Below are 20,308 nucleotides of genomic sequence, written 5' to 3' on the forward strand. Positions count from 1 at the left end.
TGTTTTGCTGGTGTCCTGAGGTCTCTCCTGCCCCTGGGAAGGGGAGGATGCAGCTTTTGCCAAGCGTGCTCACCTACCTCCAGGATTTCATCCTTCAGCACGGAGAGCTCGTTGGCGTTCCGCGCCGTGAAGTCGTAGCGGATTTTGGCATATCTCTTGGGCAGAGCCATTCCCTGGGCCTCAAAATTCCTGCAGCAGAGGAAAACCCCAGTTTTAATGGATGCTGGTAGTGGGCTGGCTGGTAAAACAGAGTGGTGATGGCAGGTTTGTTCGTGTGTGGAGGGGCAGCATCCCTTTGCTCCTCTTTTTGAGGAAGATTTTCACCCCTTATTTTAGTGAAAGATCTTGGTGTTGGGGACAAACAAGCAAACAAAAAGCTGTAGGGGGTTTGGTTAATAGTCTTTTTGGGGGAACTGTGAAGAAAATACTGCTTTTTAGAGCCTGGAGGGGCTGACAGGGCACGAACCAAACGCTCTGATTGTACCTGGGAAAAATTAGGTGTGAAACCCTCCTGTCCTGATCGGTGGAAACAACAGCCCCAGATGCCAGAACAGGGAGAAGCTGGGGGAGAGGGAACTGAAAATGAGAGTAGGCAGAACTGACTGGAAATCTGTGGGGTTTTCATCAGGCAACACTGAGCTGCTGACACAGAATTCTGCAGGTTTCCAGGAACAGTGCATTTGAACGTTTCTGTTCTAAGATGCATTTGGAGAGGGGGAAGACAAATGCATTCATGTGTCTGCTTGGAAATTTCTGACACTAGAACATAATGCTTTTCAATGTTGAATTAGCTTTTTGTTTGAAGAGAGACAAAATAAATATGATAGATTGCTGAAAATGGTGAAAAAATACAATGAAAGATTCTCTTTGACCCAAACTGAAATGATTTTTTTTTCTTTTTTTTTCTACCTGACTTGGGAAAATTTTGCAGGTCTCACTTACTTTCTTCTCCAGTTGAGTGTAGTGTTATTTTTTTAATTCAAAAAATGTTTGCTGTATGGAAAACTGTCTTGCCTTGTGGAAGGATATGAGGAACTATTTCAGTCACTTGGATCTCTTTGTTTGTGATGTGTAGCCTGCACAGATACCTGATGCCATATTCCCAGTGGGTTTGGAGTAGGGGCTCAGGTTCTCCTCCACTTTAGGTCAAGTTGTGGTGAAAGCAGTGCTTCCAGCAACTATGTTTTTCCATTTCTGACTTACTGGGTTTGGTCAGTGATTTTAAATCCATGTACTGTGGAAACTCAGCTCTTCTGAACCTGTAAAACCTGGCTTTGAAAAATGACCCCATTATGCTAAGTTTAAATTGATTTTCCTGCCTCTGTGATATGTTTTTGGTGGTCTGAAAAATGTTGAAATTGCTGGTTTAGTGTTTGATGCACACCAGTGGTTGTAGTGTTGTGTTAGTTCCATGCTCTGGGACAGCTCTTGGTCTGGTTACACCCACGTGTAGTATTTAAGTTGTAATTCCACCGTGGGGAAGAGCTTGGAGCAGTCAAATTGAATCCACCCAGCCAGAAAGGGAGCAGTGGCCTTGCCCAGCAGTGCCCTGAAGGCAGGGAGGGGGAGGAAGGCCCCTGTTAGTTAGGTGGGAATTACTTCTTCTGTGGCATTCCAGAAGGTAAATGAGTCATGAGGGAGGAGCTGGACGTGGTGTGTACTCCGTGTGCACAAGGGACCCGAGCTGATGGTTGTGGTACTGCCTGGGACTTTCAGGACACTTCTCTGCAGCCAAAAGCCCTGTGTATAACTGTAGTACTGATGTGCTGGGTGTTTTTGCTAATATGGGGTCTCTTGGCTAGAAAACGAGTTCAGACTCTTCTGAAAAAAGCACGAGCACAGCAGAAAAATGTCTGTGCCAGGACTGTCATCGTGGCTAACCCTGGGCAGGCTCACCTTCAGCACAATGAATGAACTTGAATTTATTTTTTTTTTTCTTGACTGTTACCTGTGAGGAAAACTTGCCACTGACAGTCTGAAAGGCAGGTAAACAGGCCCAGCACCTGAGATCCTCAGCTGCTCTCCGTGAGCCCACGCTGTGCTGGGACTGGGGGGTGTCCTGGGAAGCAGTGCCTTAGTGAAAGGCACCTTGATAACTTCTATCCCAAGATTCCATACTGCTATTTATAGTTTGCCTGTGCTGATGGACGTGGAAGTGTTTGCCTTTGTGTGTTGTCTAATAGTCACTAAACCCAGACTTAAATCTTCTCATTTAAACAAAATTCTCTGTGTTTTTCCCAGCCTGAGAAAACTGGAATTGGAGAAGGGAAATGATCCTCATTCTTTCCCTGCTCCTCACACTCTTCTCCTGCATCTGCACCACTTCATGGTCCCACCAGGACCTGTGATGTGGTGAACAACAGAAATAAGTCATTTGCTGAGATAGTTGGATTTAAGGTATTTTGCTGTGATTTTGAGCTATAAGCTCTGGAGCAACCTGGTCTATTGGAAGGTGGGAGTTGGAACTGGACAAACTTTAAGGTCCCTTCCCGCCCAATCCATTCTGTGGTTCCATGATTCTAGTGTCTCTAAACATACAGAGAGCAGAAGCACAGTGCAGCACCTGTGGCCCCTCATCCACAGTGTCACTTTGGTGGGCTGGGAGCAGGGAACAAGACCTATGGATGGACTAATGAGGTCAGGCAATATTTTCACCTCTTGTGGTGGAAAACACCTGGAAGTGTTTTCCTTGCAGAGCTGCTGGTGATTAAACAGCAGACAGTGCTGAGGTGAATGATTCCTTGTCTGACCTGTACCTTCTCTTGGGGGTTATGAGCAGTGGCAGAGAGTGACCTCCAGGATGCCCAAACATCCCGGTGTTGTGGTACCTGTCCCTGTGTGTGCGTGAGGTTCCCGGGGGGGGGGAGCTGGGATGTGAGGATCCCTGACCTGTTCACGTGCTGGGTGACATTCTGCTTGAAGGCATCCACGGCTTGTGTCTGGTCGGCCGCCTGGCCACGCTTGAGTGAGGAGTTCCGGTAGGGATATCCGTTGGCTGAGGAGAGCTGGGAAGGCAGACGTGGAGTCAGCGTTACCAGGGAAGGGGGAAAGGAGAGGGACAGTGGGAGATGAGTCGTGGCCTGGAAGCTCTTGGTCACGGTGAGGTGCACACCAAAATGTTCTTCAGGCAAACCTGTACCCCTGGAGCTCAGTTACATGATAGAGGCCTTTGATCAGGAGGGGCTGGTTATTGCTGCCCCTTTCCAGCCTTATTTTCTTTCCGTATTTAACTGGAGTGACCGGAACCAACTGAGTTTTGAGCTGTCTACTTGTTAGACACCACCACGCCCCCCACAGATCCATCTCTCTGGAAAAGGGGGAAGGAGAAGAGAGGGTCCCCAGGGACACAGGACTAACCTCCTCCTGCAGGTGTCCGATGTCTATTTCCCAGGGAGCTCCACGGAAGATTTCTGTGGGTGGTTCCCAGCCGTTGCGGAATTTGGGGATGTAGGTGGGGATGTTTGCGTCTCGGGGCCACTCAGCTCTAGGACATGAAGTGGGAATATGAGGTGAGATTCACAAGGAACGTGTCTGAAGGCATGTGAGGGAGAAGCAGAAGCATCAGGGCATCCTTGACCTTCTGATAGAATCAATCATCCTTTCACTGGGAACCTGGTGAGATGGCAGCTCTGTCCTCACCTGGATCTGGTCCACGTCTCCCCCAGGGAATCCCAGAGGTTGATCTCTTTGGGTGTCAGGTGTCCTCTGAGGAAATCTGTGGCGTCTTTAGAAAGAAGTGGGCTGACGACAGAGCGGGCAAGCTCGGGGCCACCACAGTTATTGATGATCTGGGTTACACACAAACCACACAAACAGGAGAGAATTTGCAGGAAACGGTCAAAATATCAAAGCAGAGACACACAAAGGAGCAGCAATCAAAGACAAAGCTGATCCTGAGATCAGCTCAGTCGCCTCAAGAAACATCAGCCTAAATCTTTGAAGAAGACTGGACAGTTCAGAGGAATGTGAGAATTTTTTATATTGGAGTCAAAGCATGGTCTGATCTAAAAATGAGCTGTTGGTAGAGACATCACAAGCTGGCACTTCAAAAAATGAAAAATATCTTGTCCTTTTCCATGTCAGGATTTCTGCTTCCTATTTCAGTGCAAATACTGAGCCATGTTTGCCTGAAGGTGAGAGCAGGCAGATTCCCAGTGGGAACCACAGCTGGCTGGCACTTTTGTTCACAGTCAGGCTTTATTAATGGGGTGGAAATAGGATTTACCAGTTCCAGCGGTCCAAATAGGAAATGTACCAACTCCGAAGCGCTGGGGTTCTGGATATGCTTCCTTAGCTTGGCCTGGAAAGAGAAAGGAAACCCGGTTTAACCCTAACCTGAGTGTGCCTTCTCTTTTCTGTCACATGGAGGGATTGCTGCTGACTGATAAGAGGAGCAAGTGACTGGGGAGTAGGAATCGTTCATTTTTCTTTTGTGCCCATTTCTAGTTCCTGGTGAATTCAGGAGGGCTGGAATACCTCCTCTGCTAAATCAGTCCCTTTGAAGCTAATTGGAGCAACACAGAAAACCTCAGCTTGTTATGAAAGTCCTAGTGAGGAAAGGCCAGGATTATGGCTTCTGCCTCCTCCAGGGTTGAAAACCCTGCTAGTTCCATGAATGAAAACAACAGGACAAGTGTTTTGTAGGTCCTTTGCCAAATTGCTGAAGAGGAAAAATCTCCACCACGGTCTTGCCTGTGGCACCTACAGCTGCCCTGGCCACTGAAATGCTCCGAATCCAATGGTATTTATTGGAGTGAGTTGTGCTGGAATGGAGGAGCAAACACTTAGGGGGAGTAAGAATGGGGTTTTATTAGCAGTGATCAGCTGAGCTGAAACCTCTTCACTTTGTGCTTCCATTCAGCTCCTTCTCCTGTCCTGGGCTCCTGGCACTGCTGCCATGGAAAACAGGCTCCCTGCTCCTCCTGAAATGAAAAGTATTTTAAATGCTGGTGGTTAAACATTAATGTGGAGTGGAAAGTGTGAAACAACTGATGGCAACAAAGGGACCAAATGAAATGGCCCTTCTCAAGGACTTCCCAGCCATGTGGTGTGGAATGTGGCAGTGCTCCACCACGGAATTCCCAGTTCTCCTCCATGCTCAGCCCCGAGCTCTTCCCAGGAGATATGCTGCTCTTTCTGGCCCCGAGCAGGCACAAATTATTCATATTTGCCTCTAAAAGAGAAGACTGGAGCTTGGTGTCCTGCATTGAGGTTGTTTACAATCTCTGTGGTTTCCTTACTAATAAGTTCCCTGAAGGACCTTGTAGGATGTGTTTGCTGGGTATGGTCAGAACTGACAGAATTCCTTGTGGCTTGTGACCCTTCGGGTGTTACACATTTCACGAAGCAGAGCTGGCAGCACTGGGAACATCTTTATGCTCCTACTTTTCACTCCCTTCTTAATACAGAGGGTCTTCCAGAGGAGAAAGAAAGGAGCCAGGAATAGGGGGGCAATGGGGGGCATCAGTTAATGTCAAGCAGAGACTTCTCAGACCTGAATCTGAAAAGATGCCAGGTGTTGCAAGCCTCTGGCTGCTCAGTCCCATCCTGGACTTCATGCTTCTAGTTTTGGTTTAACAGCTTGTCCCAAAAGACCTGCACCAGCCTGACACAATGTTTGTCCTGGGTTCTGAAGATCCTGGGATTTACACCTTTGTCCCTTGGTGGTGTTTTCCATTCAAATTTCACTCCAAACTCTTGCTACTGGGATGCGCAAGGAAAAGCCCTGTCACTGTGTGGGATGGGAGCTCCCTCCATGCCTTACCAAGAGGTTAAAAGCCAGTTTGGTTTTCTGGAAGCAGTCGATGAACTCGGCCTCACTCGGGGGTCTTGCTCGGAGAGTCAGCATTCCCTCTGCCAGGAGAAGGGCACAGAAGGACACGTTAATTACAGAATCCCTGTTTGGGAATGGGCAGAAAACACACCAAAAATGGACGCTGAGACAAGAACTACTAAAAATCCAGGGGTCAGGGAAAGCCAAATGTCTTTCTGTGTGTTGGAGGCCTCACCAGGCTCCCTGTGCTCTCCAGGAGGCCCCCACGGACCAGCGGCACCTTCTGAAATGGCTGGATCCATAATGGTGCTGCTGCATCCACCTGGCCTTGCTGGGGCATGAGCTGAGGTGTCCCCCCACCTTCACCTGTGCCCCTGTATTTATTCCCTGTTTGTTCCAGCTGCTGCACTGTACCTGCTGGCCCTTTCTTCTTGTTCTTCTTCCCTTTCTTCCTCTGGTTGAGCTGTCGGAACGCCTCTGCTGCCTTCTGCAGCTGGGCGACGAACACTTCGATGTCGTCCAGAGTGCAGTTCAGGATTTGCTGTGGGGACAGAAACCCAGGAGACCAAGGTGAAAGTGAGCCTGGGCTGCACCCAGCTGGGAGCCCGAATCCCAGAGCCTGCTACATTTCCTGGAAGAATGCACAGGAGTCAACAATCCAGGCATGAAATGAAGCTGAATTCATCACTTTCCAAACACAAAGCTGGGCCTGGCTGGGTGCTGTACTTATCAATGTGACAAGTGACCCCTGCTAATGGACGGCTGGAAAATAACCCAAGACCGGGCTGTGGGATGGGGAGGAGCAGACCTGGAATCAGCAGAGCTGCCTCAGGTCAGAGGATGTTGTAACTAACCCGGTGATGGAGCTTTGCTTTTGGCCACCTTATCTTTATGCACAGCAGATATCAGTTTGAAAAAGGACCAGATTATGCATTAAATGTCTGCTCCCTGTTCTCCCTCTCCTCCTGCCTGTGGGCTGTGCACTGTCCTGGTTACCCACCGTTTCCTTTTCAATCTTCTGTGCTAACATGGCCCGGGACTCTTCGTGGTCATGAGAGCTGGAGCTTCGTCGTTCATAGTCTGCAAACGAGGGAGAGAAAAAGATATTTCCTATCAGAGGTTAAAAATAGGCTCCATTAAAGGCAGGGATCCATGGGATGGTAACTCCCAACTCGGGTGTTTACTCTGGGTTATGAGGGCACCTCAGGAGACCATAGGGAGCAGGAGGTGATCAGAGTTGCTGATTAAATCTTCCAAGGTCACAGCACTTGCCTGCCAACCCCTGTGTCAACACTCTGCCTGTTCTCAGGTATGGACAGGGAATGAATCGGGAGGAGCAACCAGCAGAGACCTGCCAGCCCCTGAGTCAGCAACTCCTGTACCTTTGCTGGATCTGTGCTGAGGAACTGAAGAACAAGATGTCAAGTGCAATTAGATTAACTTTGCTCTCTCTCCTAATCTCCACAGGAGCCTTCGTTCTCCTAGAGGTTCCAGTTTAACTGAACAGTAGTTAAGAAAGAAAGGATAAGCCCTGGAAGTGAACACAACTGCTGTAAAGCAGCATGCCAGGAATTCTGCATGATGGGTGTTTAGGCAGGCCCGTGCACAAATCAGCATTTTTGTACAAACTTGCGTGCAGTCTCTCAAGTGTTTTTAATGGGTGTTAAAAATACCAATCATCCTGCAAAAAACCCAACCCGCAGGCACCTCCCGGCTTCCAGGAGACACCCACTCAGTGAGGGGGGATATTTCAGCGTGTACAATTGCTGGGGTGGCCCCTTGTGAAAAGAAAACTCTGTCAGCTCAATGAAATGTGGTTTGAAAGGCCAGCACAGCAGGATACACCGAGTGGGAGAACTTGGGAGGCAGCTTTGGCAAAGGACCGCGAAAAACCCACGTCATCTGTAAGTGTGGGGCTGAAGTGATTAGTTCTGACAGGTTTTGTAGAAAAAGCAGTAGGGCGTGTTTTGAGAAGTGATCTCAGCAAACAGGCATCACTCGAAGCTTTCTCCTGTCATCTGCTTTCGTGCCAGGCTCTGTGCTCTCAGAGCCAGAAATCCTGCCTGGGTGAATTCCCAGCTCAGCTGATGGGAGCAGTGTAAGCTCAGCTCTGTGCTGAGCTCCCTCGGAAGGGCAGAGATAAGAGTGGCTGCTCTGCATCAGAATATAGGTGTTTATTCATGGTCCAGCTCAGAAACACAGATATTCCTTTCATGATGCAGAACTGGGCCTGAAATAAGCTCTCCGCTCAGGAGCCAGAGCTTCTGTCCCAGGAAAGGAGTGGTTTGGAGTTTCTTATAGTATACTATTGTATGTTTTCCTTGAAACTAGAAATGAATCCTAAGAGAAGGTGGTATGGTAGGCAGGGATGAGAAATGCTTGCAGTTTGCTCATCAGTTTGAGCTTTTGTCAGAGAAAGAACTTGTTTCTGTTCTGTTTTCAAGCCAGCCCAAAGGGGCTGAAGTCAGGATGCTTTTGGAATCAGTCTTTGGATTAGCACATGAGGGGAGAGTTCAGAGCTGCCTTTCCCCACTCGACTTTGCAGGAGTTCATGGAAACCACTTGATTTTTGAGTGTGAAATCTCGGCTCCTGTGAAGTCAGCAGAGCCAGGAACTTGTCTTTCTGACCAGCTCTATCTTGTCTGTACATTTTAAGATCACTAATGCTTGGTTCAAACTTCATGTGGTAGCTCAGTTTTATGGGGGGGGTCTTTGCTTATTTTGGGAATTTCAGAATCCCCCAAACATAGGTGTTTTTACAAGGACTTTCTAGGAGTTTTGGTTTGTTGAGCAGAAGATGCCCGGTGGGTACAACACTTGTTTATACCACAGACCACTTCAGGAGGGTTGGCTGTCTGGGTTCATGAGTTTCCTATCCCCAGGACAGACTTCCTGAGTGCTCCCAGTACCTGGATCATGCTGGGAAGGAGGTGCCACCCTGTTCCTGTTCATCCCTGAGCCTCGCATGTCGTGCTGGATCGGGATGGGAGCCGGCCCTTGCGGCGGGGGGAGGATGGATTGTCTCTGCTTGATCTTTTCTTGGTTTGCCCTGCAAGGAAAAGGTCACAGAGCAACCCTGTCAGTGGCTGCTGATCCTGCTTCCAAGAGACTGGAGTGTGAATACACCACTGGAAACAGCTTTGGGTTTGTTACTCCCGGCTGTATCCTGCAGCACTTACTTGAGTGTCTGTGGCCGTATCTTCTTCCCATGCTTGTGGTCTGACAGGGCACTTTCTATGTCCTCATGAACCAACTCCGCCTCAAAGAGAAAACAGGGATGTTTGTAGGGGCTTGTCTCTGGGAAGGATTACAGGCAAAGCAGGAAGGGGCTGACAGGCAGCAAGACAAACGAGGAGTGCTCTGCTCACCTCCACCTCATCACAGTTGAAGAAGTGGATGTCAGGTTTGTGCTGCTCCGAATCCTGGCACACCAGGAGCAGGATGGAGGAATAGCGCATCTGGTTGAGCACCGTCTGGCAGTGCTGCACTGTCGGCAGAGGGAAGTCCTCCAGCTCCTCCTGGAAGAGGAGGAGGAAGGTATCAGGCAACGGGAACTATTAAACTGAGGGGGAATGGTCCTGTGCAGGAACCCCCGGGATCCCTGTCCTGATCTTTAGTTTACCATTGCTAAAACCAACCCTCTCCCATGCTGCAGGGCTGGCTCTAATCCAGGAGTGGATTTTGGTAGTGACTCACCCTTGTTTGGGTTCCTTAGAACTTGCCTTCTCCAGGTAGAACAGGGGGGGCACCCACTGCACCCCACAGCTCCCACAGAGCCCCAGGTACCTTTGTCTCGCAGTCCAGCAGCCGGATGGACTTGTCGTTCACTTGCAGCAGCATTTCCTGCGTCCAGATCTTCTCTTTGGAGTTGAGCAGGATGAGCTTCCGGATGGCATCGTCCACCGTCATGATGGACTCGCTCTTGTCCATGATGAAGGTGGCCAGGTGCTGAAGATGGGGAGGGAAAGGAGGAAAAAACAGGCAGAAAACATTTGTTAGTGTGTGTAAATCAGTGGTGAAAGCATCTCTAAAGGCTTCAGCTACTGTTTGTAGTTCTTCAGAGCTCAGGCGTGAAGGAGTTTTGTTGCACAAAGCAGTTCTGGTTGGTGGTACCAGCCTGGCCATGGCAGTGAAAGATTGGGTTTTGTAATGGGTTTGCATAACCAGTTTCACCACTTGCATATTAATCTCCTCAATTCCAGCAGCTCTGGCCCCCATCCAGCGGGGCAAATGCTTCCTACACACGAGTTACTGCCCTGGCCTTTCTGAAACTGGTTTGGAAGGTTAAATATAGTAGTTAAGCTTCACTTGCCAAGCTAAAAACACTTGGAATTTGCTTGTCTGGCGTAGCAGACCTGCCTATGCGGGATTTGTGCCAGGCAAAGAGCTCACACAAGCCACGGGCAAGTGTCAGTCCTCTGTGCCAAGTGTGCTGTGTGGGGTCCCCTGCTCTGGGAACAGCCCCTCTGGAGAGCTTCCGTGCTGGGCAGGGAAGGGCAGTGAGGCAGCTGTGGAAAGGAGAGATGTGTCACATCCAAATGGTGCCAGTGCCTCCCAGCAGTGCGTGGAGGCCACTCCAAAAATCCAGGTGACTGCTCAGCGGCAGGCGGGAGCAAGCGCTGCTCCCCGAGGACCGGAGAACTGGCTGTGTCTGCCAGCAGAGGGGACTGTGAGGCAGGAAAAGCTGGGACTCAGAGCAGCCTGGCTCTTTGCCGAGCTGTGGTCCTTGTGCCATGACAGCACAGCCAGGCCACGTGTCCAGATGACAACAGGGAAGGGGAAAAAATCAGGAAGGAAAAGGAACCGGTCCTGTTTCACCTTGTTCCTTCACTGCCCAGCTGGCAGCAGTGTGAACTCCTGCTTCTCTCTGAAGCACAAGCCCTGCAGCCTGGTTTCAGAGCAAGAGCTGGAAAAATGGGGGGTGTTGTACAGCAAGTCCTAAATTGATCTGAAATTTGGGGTACAGAGATGAGTTTTGCCTGACTTTTCTCCCTCTGATCCCGTATCTTCCTCCCTTATCCAAGTGATCAGACATAAGCTTTTCAGGGGTCAAGCAACTGCTTTCTGGTGCTGATGCTGGTGGGAATTAGGGGTGGATAGGGTTTGTGGTGCCCCATTTGCTCTTGGATGATTCCCAAATCCTGGAGGAAGGAGCAGAGAAGAGGACAAGCTCTGCAGGGTGCAGACCCGTTGCGTGTTCCCTAAGCACACGTATGGGGTGAGGCACTGACTAAATAAAACTGCCTGAGCTGAGATTAGCAATGCAGTCACGGATGAAAACACACCGGGCTGTCTTACTGGAACTGTAAAGCAGTGCACAGAAAGGTATTTGCCAAGTCAGTCTTATCTGGGCAGAGGTGACAGGCCTCTGCTTTCAGAGCAGTGAGGAGAATGGTTTACATGGGATGACGGGCGTTCTTATCTCTTCTATTATTTTATCCACCAGCTTTATGAGCTTCATAAATTCCTTTACTGTTTACTGTCAAGCTGATTTTCATGGAGGGGAAACTACTTGTCATACTCACTCATTAGAATATTTTTCATTTTCCATTTTCTGTAGATATGGGTGGATTGAGGGGCAGAAATTTCCTGCTGTCTTTGCTTTCTCTCATTAAAACCTTGCTATTCCAATACAGCAGCTTTTGTAAGAATGGGCAATGAGTCCATCCACCATTAAACTTTGATCAGATTATTTCAAAGGGTGTAAAATGCCTTCTGTGAGGAAACCTCGTTCTGTGTCAGTGCCTGCCACTGGAATCCTGTTGGCCTTGGTCAAAGTTCAGGGGAGAGACTGGTGAATGGGTGGCATATGGGCTAATTAATGAGGAATTCCTGCACTGTGTAAAGTCCTGTCTCTGCCTCCCTGAGCGACTGCTGGGCCATCGAGTTGGTTTCTCCGATGCAAACCAGGACCTCCTTCCAAACAGGCATTTTAAAAGTTTAAATTGAGAGTTTTAAAGGGCCCTGTGTACTAAATGTGACCCTCTTGAAGTGTCTTCCCTCCTCGCCTTGCCCAGTTTAGCAGTGGTGAGCGGCCACCTCCGTCCCCGCGGTGTCCTGGCTGTCCCAGTGTGTGCTGTGCTCAGGGATGGCCGAGCCCAGGGTGGCCAGGCTGGCTCCTCCCCAGGGACAGGGGGCCTGACACTGGGAGGTGGGTTTGGCTCATTGCCTGAGTGTGTGGAGGGCTTTGAGTTACTCGAGAGGACAAGGAGCTGGGGAGAGCTGAAAGCTGATAGTCCACGTGGTCTCTGTTGTTTGGGAAGCTGAGTTCCTGTAACCACCATGGGAACTCTGCTTTTAACCTCTCTGTGCTGATCAGGAGGGTTGGAAGCACAGGGTGATGGGAGGGATGGACACAGAGGAGGGAGAGGACAGCAGCTTCTCCATTTCCTCTTTCCTTGTACAGAATTCCTCTTGCCTGTGTAACAGTATTCCCCCCTGCCATCCTCCTCTACCCAGTTACTCAGGACTTGGATTGTAAGGAGATTCCCAACTGCTCTCTGGCCCTGTGAAGGTCCAGGACACAGGGAACACACTGCCATGACCAGGATCTATCACTGACCTTGGCCTCCCAGCCCCTCAGTGCTCCAGTGTGTGCTCACCTGGACGTGGTACTGGGAAGTCTCGTGCATAATGATGTTGGAATTGGAGTATTTTTTCCTTTGTTCTGTAAAAAAAAAAAAAAAAACAAAAAAAGAAGAAAACAAGTTAGTCATTGTTTATCTGTGAATCAGGGTCTGAGAATTACAGCTCTGTAATTTCTGAGATTCCAGCTTCAATTGGAATATTGGGAATAATAAGACATTAGCTTTTGTTAGAAGGATTGGAAAACTGAGTGTGTAAAGTGTATGTTCAAGTTGTATTCCTTCGTGCTGCTCATCTTTTGATTCAGCACCATTAAACCTTGTGTAAAGGAAATCCCTGGAAAAGGAATGATTAGGAAAGCTTTTGGAAGAGGGCTGGAGAGGTGAGGAGTGTTTTGGGAAGACTGGCAGAAGGCCAGAAGGAAAAATCCAACCCCAACCCACCAGTTTGGACACGACAGCCCTCTGACTCGTCCTCTAGAAGAACCCTCTGTGCTCTGGGATGCTTTCAGTTTCCTTTCTCCTTTTTCCTGGCAAGCCACAGTAAAGGGCTGTTGCTACAGGTAGAAAAGGCTGTTGGGATCAGCCAGGAACCCCAGTTGCTTGTATAGTATTTTTATGAGGCAACAAATCCTCATTACTTCCTGCATTTCTTACTGGAAAGCAGCAGTAAAGAGCAATTAGGGAAAAAATTGCTTAGTATTCTGTGAGGCCATTGAACATAATCCTCCTGGAACTGACCCTGCCAGCTCTTAACTCGCTGTTTAATTGGCCCTTGGCCAGGGATTCCTTTAAATTGCTTGAATGGTAGAGGAGGAACTATCCAGACCCAGAGTGATCTGGAAGCATCCAAACTGGAAACATCCTTCTGGCCAGCAGAGGACATCCTTGGGTTTTAAAGAAGTATATGTTCATCTGAATTTCTTTGTGGTTCACTCAAAGCTCTCCTTAATACCTTCTCAGGGATTTGGCTTCTCTCTTGCTCTCCCCTTTTCTCTGAGCACAGAACACGTGGCCTCATTTAACAAATTTCACATTAAAGAGGCTGGTTCCTAGAAAATGTCTGTCCTGATAGGAACTCACTCCATCACTTCCCAAATGTGTTAAAACCAGGAGCTTTTGGTGGAGAGGTGAGTTGACAGGAGTCAACATGTATTCCAGGCACTGCCTGCCAGGATTCCTGCAAATGCCCCTGTGTTTGACGTACAGCTTCGTGCCTGGATTTGTCCTGCCTAGAACAGGCTGGGATTTCCAGCCAGCCCATCTAGCCCCTGGAATGCTCCCATCCCAGCTTTCTTTGATTTAGCTCACATCTAGTGGGAATTTGGCGTTTCTTTGGCTGTCCTAAAATCGGAGTTGGGATCAGGGCCTGGCACACATGCAGGGGCAGCATGTTTTCCCTTTGGGTCCCACCTTGGCACTGTGAGCCTTTCCTCCACATTCCCCCTGTATCTGTTACACTTTTATTTCTCCTTGCCTTCCATGGGAAATGAGCACGGATCAGCTCCGGCTCCACAGGCATTGCCAGCAGGTGTCTCTCTGGAACAGGCACTGCCTTTCCATGGGATCTGCCCGGGGGATTTCCCCTTTCTCCTTGGCCAGCTGAGAAGAGCTTTTACACGGAGCTCCTCTTGGCCCTCTTCCGAAGCCACAGGGCTGGGCAGTGGTGGCAATCCTGCCCATGGCTGCAGGAGTGTGCTGAGCACCCACAGACACCCCAGACATGCTGGAGGGAGATGCCTGCTCTGGCCAGGGTGGACAGATGCTGCATTCAAGCTGATTGCTAAAGCTTTTTAGCACTTTTCTAACACTTAAAGGCTGGTGTGTGCCACGAGCTTGGCAGGACACATGAGTACTTCACACCTCGTGTCTCTGTGGCTGAAAACACAACAGTGTTTTGCCTCTGTGGCTGATTCCTGATAGCCCTGGAGGGGTGGCTGTTCCCCAGTCGAAGTGGTTTGTTGGTGGGAACGCTGGTTCATTGGTGGGAAGGCTGACAGAGGCATACTGGAGACTGCAGGTCTCTGAGCCAGGGTCTCCTACACCACCAGCACTGACTCAGAGGTGGAGTGAGGATAGTTCAGGGGGAAAGACCTCGGGCACCCAGCCCAGCTCCCTGCTCAGCCATTCCAGAGTGACCTTGAATAAAAGAATTAACATTGCAGCACAGCCACTTCCCACCTCGGGCTCGCAGGGAAGGCTCAGTGGCATTTTCTGTTTGCTGGGGGCTTTAATTGCAGTCTGTCCTACTTGGAATGTGGGGCAAGGTCTGGGGTAGGGCACAGGCAGCGCATCCCGCAGGGATTCGGGGCTGATGTGAGGCACTGTTCTTCTCTCAGTAACCTCAATTTCCTGCCCAGGCATTTCTCGTGTAAATAGATGACACTGATGGAAATGAGAGCACTGCACCCGTGTGGGATGGAGGCAGAGCTGGAGTTTAAGGCATCCCTTAAAAGGCATCCCTTTTTTAAAGGGAGTGGAAGAGGCTGAAGTGGGTGGTCTGGAAACAAAGGGGGGTTATATTAGGGCAGGCAAATGTCTCCAGCCCTGAGAGGAAGGGTTGGAGCTGCACTGGGAGCTGCTAGTCCGTGAGGAAGGGAAGGAATACCAGGGGGATGAGGTTTCCAGAGGGAGGCTAGTGCAGATCTGTGTTCCAGGTAGGAAAACAGCCCCTGGAGCTGCAGCAGTGGTCAGGGCTGCAGCTTGTTGCCCTCGGACTCTCTGGGATCCCCTCCAATGCCTTTGGCCCTTCCTCCAAGCTCAAAGAAGCTGCACATGTCCTGGTCAAGGGAGATCTCAGCATGAATCCCTGAGAAAATATTTGGAGAAGCCCTTGGAAATCTTGGGGACTGGCCAAAACCTCAAAACTCTGCATAGCCTAACTTTCCACCACCTGCCCTTGGTGACTGCAGAGAGCAAAGGCCCCTTTAGCCCTTTGCAGCCTTTTCCAGACAGTAGCAAGCCCAGGGACAGGGAGAAATGCAGATGTTTCCCCTCCCTCTGTTGATTTTCCCTGGGGGAATTTCTGCATTACCTCCGAGAGTCACAGAACTAGAACAAAGTGCCTCTATTTTGTCTCACCATGTCATTCAAGTGACGTCCCAGAATCTGCCCAGGGCAAGAAATGGGGTGTTACTGCATATTCTCTTTCCTGTCCCTTTCCTTAAGAAGTCTGCTTGTTCCTTCTCCTGAAACCCCTTCTGTCTCCTTGGCTTCTACCTGGCCCCCACACCCATGGAAACTTTTATTTTTGTGTTTCCTCCTGGCAAATGAAACCATGAGGTCTGGAACCAGCCCGGCTTTCCGGGGACAGCAGGGTGCCAAAACACTGGAATCTCCTTTCCTAGCGCTTAGTTTTGATTGAAACACAGGAAGAATTAAAGATCCAGGCTGCAGATCACAACAGAGTCAGTCTTGGGCCACAGCTATCCGGGGAGCATGGGTGCTTTGAAGGAAAAGAGGGGGTTTGGGTTTATTTCCTCAAAGCTGCAGAGCTTTCCATGATGCATCTTTATTAGTCTTTGCTTAAATCTGGCTCTGGTTGGGCTGGGCTGATACTGATACACTTTTAGGAAGGAATTCTTCCCTGTGAGGGGGGTGAGGCCCTGGCACAGGTTGCCCAGAGAAGCTGTGGCTGCCCCATCCCTGGAAGTGTCCAAGGCCAGTTTGGATGGGGCTTGGAGCAACCTGGGCTAGTGGAAGGTGTCCCTGCCCACAGTGGGGGTGGGACTGGATGGGCTTTAAGGTCCCTTCCCACCCAAACCATTCCGGGGTCCTGTAAGTGATGCCTGCAGGGAGATCTGTGACTGACTCTTGGATCAAGGGGGATCCTTTGCCTTGCACAGGGGAACTCCCCCAGCCAGAAAGGCTTCAGGAGGAGGGTCACCTGTCCCGTGTGCTTCCCCGCTGCCCTTGTGCACAGCCCTGTCCTCATCTGCTGGATGTTGGATGGAGGGACTCTGGCTCAGCAGCAGGAACCAACTTCCTCCCAGTTCATCCAACACCTCACCCGGGACACTTGGCATTTCTACAGCTCCTGCAAGGGGCACCTCAGGTGTTATCCCACCCTCCACCTGCCCCAGGAGGCAGAGAATTCCATAATCCCCATGTGATAAATGAGCATTGCAGGAATACAGGGAAGACTTCCCTTGGATTAGCTCAGCCCCAGCCTGCAGCTCTGTGTATGTCCTGTGTGACCTTCAGAGGCTGTGGCAGTGCAGGACTCTGGGTAGGACACAGGCAAAGGGCAAGGAGAGCTCCGGGGCTCTGGCACCAGTCCAGCAAACATCCCAAGGTGATAAAGCTGGCCCACAGTGACCACCACTGGCCTTTTTCCTTCTGTCTGCCAAGAGAGCCAAAGAATTGGGAAAACAATACGGCTTTGTCCTGTCCTTCTGGTGTCTTACACGGGGATCCTGGAAGGTGCTGCTGTGATCTGCTGTGGCCTGAGGAGCAGTTGTGCTGATCCCAGACATTTACTGTACAAATGGCATGGGTGATCCAGAAAGTTTTGAATGCCTTGAGCATGGATAACACACTGGACATGCACACCCTCATTGTCTCATCTCTTGCCTCTCAGGATCTGGCCCAGTGATCCCTAAGACAGTCCTTTGAGGGGGAAAAACTCCTATAAATGGTTCTTTAATGGAATTCAGTTCTCTCCTAACCAACCTCCTAACTTCTTGCCTCACACCCAGAGGCGTGGGGAAAACAGCAAAGAATGTTATCTATCACCAGTACCCTACAGATAAAAAGGGCTTTGGGAATGGTGTTTCCCACTGGCACTGGTGAGGACATGGGAAAAGCTCAGACCACTGCAGAGGTACAGGGTGGATTTTACCCAAGGGCTCAAAACAGTGCTGGGCTGAAATCCCGATGCTGAGGCTAAAATCTTGTCTGGAGAGGAGAGTGCCCTGTTTGGCTTTGTGTTAAGGAGTGGAAGGGATGAAAGAGAGGAATAAATAAGGAAAAGAAGCAGGATCGATGCGAGTGCACACGGGGTTATCAGCTTGGTCCAGGAAGCCAAACCACGTCTTTAGAGCCAAGATCCCTCCCCATTTCTGTGCAACACCTTTTTTGCAGGGACTGTGGCTGTGAACACTCCCTTGAAGTGAGCACAAGAGATCAACTAGTGGGATAAACTGCCCACGGGACCAGCTTGGAGCTGGGATAATTGGCTGAGGTCTGTGAGCATGCTGAGCAGTGCCAAGGAGGGCAGGAGCAGGCTGGTCTCTCTCCAAACCAGAGGGCACAGTGTCCCCAGTGCAGTGTGCCAGTGGGACCAGGGGTGAGAGAAAGGGAGGTTGTAGGAGTCGGACACCCAGTGGTATACCTGGAATATCCACAGCGGGGAACATCTGCCTGGGTTGGAGGGAAACAGGCTCCTCTGGGACTCAGCTTACCCAGGGAGTGTGCTGGGGCTGCTCTGACCTGCTGGGGGTTACAGGCTGCTACAGGCAGGATGGCAAAGCTCAGTGCAACATTGCATCTCCTTCCATCCCTTTCCGTCCTGAACTGCTCTAAACAAAAACTCCCCTGTGTGGGGCCAGGGTCAGCTGTGGGGTAAACAGGTGTCTCTAACAAACACAGGCAGCTACAGCAGAGCTGCAGGGTCCCCTCCTCCCCTCCGTGCACATCCTTCTCTGCTTAATTAGTTTTATCACGCAGGATCCTCCCTGATCCTCCCTATCCCTCCCCATATTTGTTTCCAGCCGTTGCTGGGCAGAAGGCACAGCAGAAAACAGGGAGATGGACAAGTTTGGAGCAGTCTGTGAGGAATCAGAGAGGTATTGGATTTGTTTTCCTTGGCAGTGCCACATCAAGGATCTCTCCTCCATTCCCTGCATCACACTGCCGACCTCCCCAGCCTCCACATCCATTGGAGCAGCCTAAAGGAAGTCCTGGCTGTGCCTCCCAAAGCTTGCCAGTTCTTTCTGTTATGTTATCCAGCTGTGCCCAGGCTGTTTATAGTAACCTGCCAGCATGGCATGAGCTGGGCTGTGCCAAGCAGCAGGTCAGGGCCAGCCTCCAGGGCCAGATGTGGTGGTCTGAGCACAGCTCTACAGCAGCACAGCTCTGGGATCTGCCAGGCTCCTCCTTCCTCACCAAGCAGGAGGATGGGATGCTCCAGGTTGCACAGGGATAGTGAAGGATCTGGTTTTGGGTCCTGCACAGACCTGCTGTGCCTGAGCTCCAGACAGGGAAGCATTTGCAGGTCCTGCCTTGCTGCTTCCCTGTTCCCCAGGGCTAGCATGGGGAGAGCTCCATTTTGGACTATCTTTGCAGCTTAGGAAGCATCAAGCTCTCTGGGTGTGCTGTTACATCTGGAGCTGGTCTCTACTGGTGGCTGTGGCACTGGGAATCTCTGCCTGGGGCAGCTGTTGCTCCTGGCTGGTGTGTGAGGACAGCTCTGGAAGCTCTGGGAGTGAATGACCGGGCTCTCCCTGAGGTGTGAATGGGCTGTGGCAGCAGGGAGCAGGAGCCAGGTGCCACAGGGCTGAATTCCTGCTCCACACACTTCCTATTTGTCCAGCACTCACATTCCTGGTTTATTAGCTGAAGACACAACCCACTCCAGGAGAGCAAACAAAAACCTGACCCAGCTCCCAGGTTGTGCAAGGACTGAGCACTGAGGAACAGTGTGGGTTTGTGTCCAGCACGGCCACGCTGCTCGGAGCAGGATCAGCGGGGGATTGAGGAGCTATGGGGGAGGCTCACGGGGAGGGATGTTCCTTCTTGCCTTTACAACCAGAGCTGGGAGAAATCTGCCAAATTATTTTTCACCAAACAACCCAAAGTGGTGTTTTCCAAACTTCCCGTAGCTGGTAATGACATTTTTTGAATGTCAGAATACAATAAGTAAGATTGGGAGAACCCTGATTTAGTTAAAGATTAATTTGCTTTACTTGGGGATCAAAAAAATTCATAATGAAAAGTTGGTAGTTTTTTGGGTTTGTTTGTTTGTTTGTTTTCATTGTTATTAAGTACCACAGCTTTTTTTCCCAAGGTAATTGGGCACATCCAAAATGCCACTTCCATTTAGGAAAATGTTCCTTTGAGTAAGGTCTGAGCAAGCTCTGAGCAGTTACTCCATCCAAGGAGAAAACTTACCCTCAACAGTTTTGAAGTGGCAAAGAAAAAAGGTTCCCTGGAGATGCTGAGCAGAGTCAGAGGTGGCAGATCCCTCCCTACAGCATCCCTGTCACTAACTCCCATCCCAAATTCCCAGCCAACAGCACGTGGAGCAGTGCCTGCTCCTCCCAGTAGCTCCAGTCAGGGCTGAGCTGAGCCAGTGTGTTCCCTGCCTTACCCACCGCTGGGGTTTGACCTGCAGGAACCATCAGGAATGTTGGCTTCCGATTTTTCTTCCAGCCCTGTTTCCAGTTGGAGTATTAAATGTCCAAGGCTTTGAATAAAGGGGTCACCCACACGGCAGCGTCGGAGGGGAGCCGGGTAATCTGAACCTGGAATCTCTTGTGGGAAAGGGACCTGAAGAAAGGAGCTGAAGTGGCCCTGAGGGAGCAGTGCAGGAGGACAAGGGACTTATTCAGGGCTGGCAGTGGAGATGAGGAATTAATGGCCTGGGCAAGGAGGCTGGATCTTTGCTGGACCTCAGGCTTTCTCTCCAGTGAGATGAAAGCTTTAAAGACACGATGCTGAGTGGCACCATTCTGTGCAGCCCCTGTTGGGAGACAAGGGGGTCTGTGGAGACTTCCAAGAGTCAGTTCGTGACCACTGAACATAATTTACTCCTTCTCTGTCGGTGTGTTCTGCCTGGCCAGGGCCAAGCAGCCTCCTGTGGAGCCTCTCTGCCCGTGGCTCCCCAGGGAGATGATCCCTGTCCAGGGCCAGGCCGGGCAGGAAGTGGCTCTTCTCTTTGTGCTGGTGGCCCGTGTCCTGTTACGGCGCCGAGGCCTGGCTTGGGTTACGGGGGTGCAGTGTCGAGTGGCTG

General features: G+C 50.4%; 1 protein-coding gene across 2 annotated transcripts in view; it reads right to left on the reverse strand.

The window, feature by feature from the left end:
• The window catches only part of EPS8L2 (EPS8 like 2), a 47,916-nt gene that overhangs the window by 6,233 nt on the left and 21,375 nt on the right, over positions 1–20,308 (reverse strand). For both annotated transcript variants that reach the window (XM_027662117.1, XM_027662118.1), the window contains exons 4-16: positions 12,376–12,440; positions 9,560–9,721; positions 9,142–9,291; positions 8,953–9,032; positions 8,683–8,822; positions 6,774–6,853; positions 6,188–6,314; positions 5,765–5,853; positions 4,226–4,300; positions 3,640–3,788; positions 3,358–3,484; positions 2,890–3,005; positions 78–189 (exon numbers count right to left, since the gene is read on the reverse strand). In XM_027662117.1, the coding sequence (XP_027517918.1) occupies positions 78–189; positions 2,890–3,005; positions 3,358–3,484; positions 3,640–3,788; positions 4,226–4,300; positions 5,765–5,853; positions 6,188–6,314; positions 6,774–6,853; positions 8,683–8,822; positions 8,953–9,032; positions 9,142–9,291; positions 9,560–9,721; positions 12,376–12,440 (1,472 nt within the window). The remainder of the gene's footprint in view (positions 1–77; positions 190–2,889; positions 3,006–3,357; positions 3,485–3,639; positions 3,789–4,225; positions 4,301–5,764; positions 5,854–6,187; positions 6,315–6,773; positions 6,854–8,682; positions 8,823–8,952; positions 9,033–9,141; positions 9,292–9,559; positions 9,722–12,375; positions 12,441–20,308) is intronic.

Source organism: Corapipo altera, unplaced genomic scaffold (genome assembly GCF_003945725.1).
Source record: "Corapipo altera isolate COAL_440 unplaced genomic scaffold, ASM394572v1 RXGC01000072.1, whole genome shotgun sequence".
Lineage (NCBI taxonomy): Eukaryota > Metazoa > Chordata > Aves > Passeriformes > Pipridae > Corapipo > Corapipo altera.